This window comes from Anabas testudineus, chromosome 16, assembly GCF_900324465.2.
Source record: "Anabas testudineus chromosome 16, fAnaTes1.2, whole genome shotgun sequence".
Classification (NCBI taxonomy): domain Eukaryota; kingdom Metazoa; phylum Chordata; class Actinopteri; order Anabantiformes; family Anabantidae; genus Anabas; species Anabas testudineus.
Window position 1 is genome coordinate 11,862,196 of NC_046625.1, and position 7,656 is coordinate 11,869,851.

General features: G+C 45.5%; 1 protein-coding gene across 1 annotated transcript; it reads left to right on the forward strand.

Annotated features, from left to right (window-relative positions):
- The first annotated feature begins 1,545 nt into the window (after window positions 1-1,545).
- On the forward strand, window positions 1,546-6,787 carry LOC113170464 (transcriptional repressor scratch 1). Its single transcript, XM_026372569.1, has 2 exons — window positions 1,546-1,666; window positions 6,044-6,787. The coding sequence occupies exons 1-2, from the start codon at window positions 1,552-1,554 to the stop codon at window positions 6,769-6,771; spliced, it is 843 nt and encodes a 280-aa protein (XP_026228354.1). The 5' UTR covers window positions 1,546-1,551; the 3' UTR covers window positions 6,772-6,787.
- The last annotated feature ends 869 nt before the right edge of the window (window positions 6,788-7,656 follow it).

The following is a 7,656-nucleotide window of genomic DNA, read 5'->3' on the forward strand; positions in this document are numbered from 1 at the left end:
CTCAGATGATTCATTAATATCTCCAATTATCTTCACTGTTACATAATATTGACACGGAGCAGAGACAATCCTCGATCTTGCAGTAAAAGCTGTCAGTGAACCCAGGGTGACCCCGGAGCACATATTACTCTACTCCTATGCTAATCCGACAGTCCCTGTAAAACACTCCATTTGGTCTCCCATCATTTGCCTTCGGGGCCACCTTAATGATAATTAGGACGCTCTCAGCGTGCTGGTTGATATTCCCCAATAAAATCCATTTCACCGCGAGAAAAAGTAAAGATAGAACATGCGTCTGGTGACAAGCTGCAAAGAAAAGAGGAACAACCAAGAAAGAAAAGGCTACACACTCTCAAAAAAATCAAGCACAATGGGCCAATATTTAAAATTCATGTTCCACTCTGCGATAGCTGAATCAAATCGATGAGTGCTTCAAAATATAACAATAATTCCCATGCTTATCTCCCCAAAACATGGCGCCGCGCCTGACGCACGCACGCACGCACACACACAAATGGAGAGAAAGAGAGGAATGAGGAAGAAGAAGAATGAAAGACAGAGAAAGAAAGAGAAAGAGAGAGGGGGGGGTGATAACAGCTTCAATAAATCATCCGGGCCAGTCGCCGCTCCCCGGGGATGTGGGATGGATTAAATTAAGCACTCTCTCTAGCCGTGTGTCTATCCATCCCTCCACCCCCCCCCCATCTCTCTCTCTCTCTCTCTCTCTCTCTCTCTCTCTCTCTCTCTCTCTGCGCTGTATAAATGCCAACAGCTGATCGCGAGACGGCACACTCACGGGAACACCTCGCAGAAGCTGCAGAAAGAGAGAAACCGAGAGAGAGAGAGAGAGAGAGAGAGAGAGAGAGAGGGATCCACACAGAGGAAGAGGGGATGCTGTTGATCCTTCCGGCCGCTGCGACTCTGCTTGTGTTTTTTGTACCGAGCTTAACGGGAATCAAGGACTATTTCTGCGGCAGAGAGGGGAGGACAAGGTGTCCGACATTTTTTCTTTGAAAAGCTTCCAAAACCATCCTTCCATCCCCCCCCCCCCCCCCCCTCTTATTTTCTTCGCATCCCTCCTCCTCCTCCTCCTCTTCCTCCTCCATCTCCTCTTCTTCAAACAGCACCACCACCACCGGCTGTTTGATTGGAGTCATTTATTTATTTATTTCTTATTTTTGACTGCTCTCGAGCCCCTGTATCCCAGTCTGTCGCCTGCCCGCGAGCACAGGGAGCTCGAGGTGCCCCCTCCTCCCCCCCTCCGGAGGGAGCTGTCCGGTGCTGAAGTTGCGTTTCTCTCCTTCTCCGCACAGGGACCGGAGCGGACACTGAAACAGACACTGAGACGCAGTCAGAGCAGATCCGCGGTGTTTGGAGGGAAAGTCTTTACCGGATCCTTTCACAGCTCCTAAAAATCTGCAGACTATCTTCCTCCGGGAGGGGGGGGGGGTAACGCGCCAACCACCACGCTGGCCAGGCCGTCGGCGATCGGCTGTGTTTGTGAGTGTGTGTCGCTGTGTTTGTGAGAGCGTGTGTCGGCGTCGCACCACCATGCCAAGGTCCTTCCTGGTGAAAAAGGTGAAACTGGATGATTTCTCCTCTGGGGCGGATTTGGAGAACGCCTACCGGCACAGGACAGACCTCAGCCTGCGGCTCCATGACAAAGGTAGGTCAGGCTGCCTGCAAGAGAAGCACTAACAGGTGTCTCCAGAACAAGTCTCCAAGAGCCGGAGGACGAGGACAGGCAGGGAGCCTCGTTTCCAAAAATAGAGCGGCTGTAACGCGTGTGCACGACTAGATTTACCTGTTGTGTCACTTTAAAATTGATCCCATCGGTGCAGACCTGCGAGTCATAACAGGACAGAAGTGTAAAATGAACACAGGGACTGAAGCTGAGTAACTCGTACCCACTATTTATGATCAACTTAGCCCGTTTTACTGCTGCTTTCAGTGCTCAGTGTTTTTTCTATTGGATCTGGTGCATCTGTAGCTTTTCTGCAACAGGGTTGTTGACTACCTGTGGGGCGGTGTGGGAGATAAGCAGCCTGTACGATCATTGATTACAGAGCAGGAGCAGACAGCGTGGAGTCCTCCCCGCGCTTCTAACCTTTCTCATGGCCAATCAAAGCTTCAAAGCGCCGCGGCGCATCGCAAAAATGAGCCCATCCAGATGACTCCAAAGGGTTTATTAGTGCAGAGAACAAGCGCCGTGTGCGCACGAGTGGGACACGATAGAAGACTGAGGAGCTGCCAGGATCAACCAGTGAGTGTTTCCACACAACACAACCGAACACTGAGTCAGTGGGAGGACATGAAGCCGCACCAGGCTGGGGTTTGACACGCTTTGCTCGCTTGTAGGAGTGGAGTTGCCATTAAAGCGGAAAGGTCACTTGAGAAATCAGCTAAATCCAGCTCGTCCCATGTTTCATTGATTCTGGCTCCTACTCAGCGGGGACTCCCCCCCCCCCCACGCGGGCTAAGTAAGGTCAAAAGAGATAAAGACTGGACTGGTTATTAATATCTGGTCCACTTTCACTGTGGTTTAGAGGGCTCACAGGAGACGAGGCTCAGACTAGATGTTCGCCAGTGTCAACAAACTACTTGCCTGTGACAAAACACAGCAACACTTATTAAAACTGTGATGGTGGAATCAGTGTGGATCTGACAGAGGTGCGCAATAAGCCCCGTGCTTGCTGCTGCACACTGAGCAGCGTTTGGTTGAACTCTTATGTGCTTAAAATATGATCATAAAAGTCTTTTCTTTCTGATTTGTTGTCCTTGAAGACATGTTAAATTATAGCTCAGGCGTATATTCGCCCTTTTGCATGCTGTCTTCTCCTCTGTGCTCCAACTCCAGGTGTGCCGTTTTTTTTTTTGCAGTGCTGGCAGATTTCTGCACGATGATGTTTCGCCCAGACTGGAGATGTTTTAATAAATGCTGAGTTCTGTGTGAAACTACAATAGCAGCCATCAACCCTGACTTGTCACATCACTGAATTAAGACAAACAAAGATCAGGACTGACATCTCTCTGGTGATTGTTACCTCGGGTTTGTAAGAGATGAACTGTTGAATGTACAGTAAATGAACAGATTCGGATTCTCACTAGGGCGGCGCGGTGGTGCAGTGGTTGGCACTGTCTCCTCACAGCAAGAGGGACCTTCTCCCCCCGTCCAGAGACGTGCGTGTTCGGGTTAATTGGCCACTCTAAATTGCCCATAGGTGTGAATGTGAACGTGTATGGCTGTTTGTCTCTATTATATCAGCCCCGTGATAGACTGGCGACCTCCTGCCCGATGACAGCTGGGACAGGCTCCCTTCAGTGGAGAATAGATGGATGATCCTCACTGATATTTCTAAGGGGCTTGATTGTTTTGGACTGTCTAAGTGTAGCTGTTGGACATGGATGATAGTTTTAGATTTCCTGTTCAGTTGTCAGACCCCGCTGCAGTTCTCAACTTTGGGATTCATTGTTCTGTGCTGTGAACGTCCTCACACCCTGCAACTGTGTGCGTCACATTTTACACCAAAACAAAACAAAACTCTAAATCAATCCACTTTATGGCTTCAACCCCGATGTCACAGACACTTTGTTGCACATCTGCGCAAAAAGCTATTTTCTAATGTCCAGTGTAAGAAGCGCTGCTCGGCCTGAGGCTCCGTCTGCCGCCCCGCGCAACACTGTCTGTCCGACCACCTCTGTCTCCATCCAAGACATTTTATACTAACAACAACATGATTGCGGCTGCTACATACATTAAAGTGCAGACACTACACGTTGGAAACAACTTTCTGCCTGAACGAACGAGCTTTTGGAATAATTCATGTCCCATCCGGGCTCCGTGCGCTGTGCGTGACGGGACCGCGCGTTCACTCGGGACGCTGGAGCAGATGATGAAGTAGCTGTTATCATATGTAGACAGGTTTGTGGTGTCACATGCAGCTTGTTGCTTCTGCATCTGAATCAAAAAATTCCTCAGCGAAACTGGATGAATAATAATAAGAATTTATAAAATACTGCGTCAAGCTTCCAGTTATATGATTGAATGAACCACATCAAACTTCAACCAGTGGATCGCAACAAGTTTCCATCTTAACGTGTCAATGTGACAGTAAATAGTCGAAAGAATGGGTCAGATTGATCTGTATCTGTAGCCTTTTCAGACAGGTTATCTTATTTTACCTGTCTGTGGTCAGGATGTCGGTTTTTGGTTGACTCAATGTAGATGTGTTGTGTGATGGGGAGGCATCTGGCACAGTTGGGGTTTTTATATGCAGATGTCTACAGCATAGCGAGGTGGCTGTGAGGATTTTCAGAAAAAGGTAACTTTGGTATTTTATCTCTGATTATTACGCACAAAACCAAACCTATACTGTCACACTGTGAATATATGAATAGGTATAAAATATAAATATATTAAATCACAGTAAGACACCAAATGTCTCTCTGTCCCTGTGGAAACAAATAAAACAGTAGAAATGAAGAAATCTACAGTAAAAAAAGAAACAAAAAGACGCATTGTCAGTGAACCTAATGTGTCTATTTGTACATATAGTATTTATTTATGCACTCAATGAATAGTATTTAACTAGTTGTTTACATATAGACGATTCCTATGAAAAATACTTTTAAGAAATAGCATGTTTTCTTGGATGAACGCAGATAATGGCAGCATAATCCAACTGCTGCCTGTATATCTGTGTCTCTACACTGTTTTACATATAGAATGAGTTCTGTGTTTTGCCCATGAGTGCAAGTCTCCAACCCCCTGAGCTGTAAAAAACCTGAGCCCGTACAGCAGCTCTGCTGTCACTGTGCCATCAACCTGCACTGCACTGGATCTGTCCGTGGTGCTGATGCTCCTTTTCACACGCTAAATCAGCTTTCTCAAGTTCAGGGTCAGCCTGTGCACATTTATCTTCCACCGAGGAACTGTTTTAACTGCAACCTTTGAGGGCTGAGAGGAATTATATTGCTGAATTATCACTGGATACTGCAGGCTTTTTTTTTTTTTTTACTGACCACAGGTGCGCAGGGGAGACACAGACGTTCTGTCCTACAACATGATAATTGACTATTTCACATTTGGTAAAAGTTGTTGCTGTTTTAATACTGTTTGTGAGTTGAGAATCGTTCCTTACTATTTATGCAGAGTAAGGAAATGTGACTTGGCTTTGCCCACAGCTTCTGCAGTATTACAATAGGGTCGATGCAATCTGGAGGTCTGCAACTGTCCTGTGTACTCTTACACTTGACATGTGACAGGTGAGAGGAGGACCATGTCACTCTCTTAAATTGCCTTTAATAAAACTATAAACAGTGCACATAACTAAAGATGTAATTGCTGACCTAGGATCAGATCTTGCTGGATCCTTCTGTTTCCCCTCCTGTGTTGACATATTTGATGTTCTGCACGTTCAGTATAAATAATAAAAAAGAAATGCATATACAGTCCAGCACTGCTTGTCATGTCATTACCGGTATCCATCCATAGCAATAAGTGAACAGCTTAATGGTGTTGCTACATACGACATGCAGGAACATGTTCAGAGACCAGTTAATGGTCCAACAAGCATCTGTGTGGAAAATGTACGTCAACCCATCATCTCTGTTCTGTTGTAAGAAAAGCACTCAAGCACACAGCTACAATAGACCAGCTGCATATCACTAATATGGTTATGAGTAAGCATGCATTTAATTCCACAGAGTCAGACTGAGAAACATTGGTTAGTGCACATAATCTCTTCTATTACTGTCTCTGTGAGGTGAGATTCACTTGATAAAGAGAGCGAGAGGGATGTTTACAGCAAAATAGTGCTGTTGGTAGATATGACGTTCTTCTGTTGTCTGTTACATTTGTCATCAGTTCATGAACCAGTGGTCTGCACCTCCGTGAGTCTTAATAATATTATGAAGCTGCATGTCGGAGTTTGATTTGGAATATTGTACTTGTACTTTTGATGCTAGGATTCAGCTCAATTGCCATTCTGACGTCAAAGTCAGTTTTCTATAACCCAACACTTTCTTCTTTTTTCTATATCAGCTGGTTACATCAGTGACTACATCAGCCCTGTCGTGTATGACGGTGAGAGTGACAGCGGGATCAAGGTGCCCTCCCCTGACCCTCTCTATGATGGCATCCACAGTGACTACGGGGCCCCTGACTCTGAGTCTCCCGACAGTCCCAGCTCAGAAATCACTGACGGCTACATCAATGGAGATACTGCAGTGAGTGAGGGTTACACAGTCGACGCCTTCTTCATCACTGATGGCCGTTCGAGGAGAAAAACCCTCGGCAGTCCCCGAAGCATTCAGAGGCACACCTGCAATGAGTGCGGCAAAACCTACGCCACGTCTTCCAACCTGAGCCGGCACAAACAGACACACCGCTCGCTGGACAGCAAGCTGGCAAAGAAATGTCCGACCTGTGGGAAGGTGTACGTGTCCATGCCAGCCATGGCCATGCACCTGCTCACGCACGACCTCAAGCACAAGTGTGATGTGTGTGGGAAGGCGTTCAGTCGACCTTGGCTTTTACAGGGCCACATGCGCTCGCACACAGGCGAGAAGCCGTTTGGGTGTGCCCACTGCGGGAAGGCCTTCGCAGACCGCTCCAACCTGCGAGCTCACATGCAGACCCACTCGGCCTTCAAGCACTTCAAGTGTAAACGCTGCAACAAGACCTTCGCACTCAAGAGTTACCTGAACAAGCACTATGAGTCCGCCTGCTTCAAAGGTCCCTTTTCTCCTCTCAGCCCTCTAGATGCATGACCCCCTGCGTAGATAAGACAACACACAAAACTGCAGACATAAATTATCATTAACCTTACAGACTGAACTGCAGACATAAACTAATCTATTTTTGGTCAGAATTTGACCTTGCTCTCCTGCCCCGCGTTTTCCCTTGGAGCCTATTCATGACGATGAATATGATGAAGATAGCACAATTTTTTCTCCTTGAGATTTGCCCACTTAAGGATTTAACTGATTGACGCATGCACTTCCTAAAAACTTTTCACCTCCTCTTCCTCTGTCTGTTCTGGATAGAGACAATAATACTAACTTGGCTTCCTTCTGGCATTTAAATACACTACGACACCATATATTTTGGGACACTGATGATGATGAAGATGACGACAGAGACAAGTGTAAGCCAATAGCTACTGGGTTCCTCCCTGCACTGAAACGCAGTGAAAGATTTTTTCCTTCTGAGTTTGTTTTTTGGGGGAATAATAGTAATAATAATAGTAATAATAATGATAATAATGTTCTGCTGCACCAAGTGACCATATTCTCTCCACTACTGAGGTAAAATACTATTTATTTATTTACATATTTATTTATTTTACCATTTTCCTTTTTTTATTTGTTGTAAGTCCTCTTGATTTGATAACAATGAAGTGAACATGTTATTTATTTGTTGCACTTTAATTTATGTATATGTGTGTAGAATATTTGCCAACCTCTTTTTATCACTACAGGCCAAAGCATATGTCACTTTTTGAGTACTTTCTTTTTATATTATGTTGATCTTTTTCTTATTAACATTATTGCATGCAAAAAAATAATGAAATCTATGCCAACATCATAAAAAGCTTATGATTTTTGCCAAAATCCTATAGATAGAACCTGAGGGCAATATTTTTCTCTTGGAGC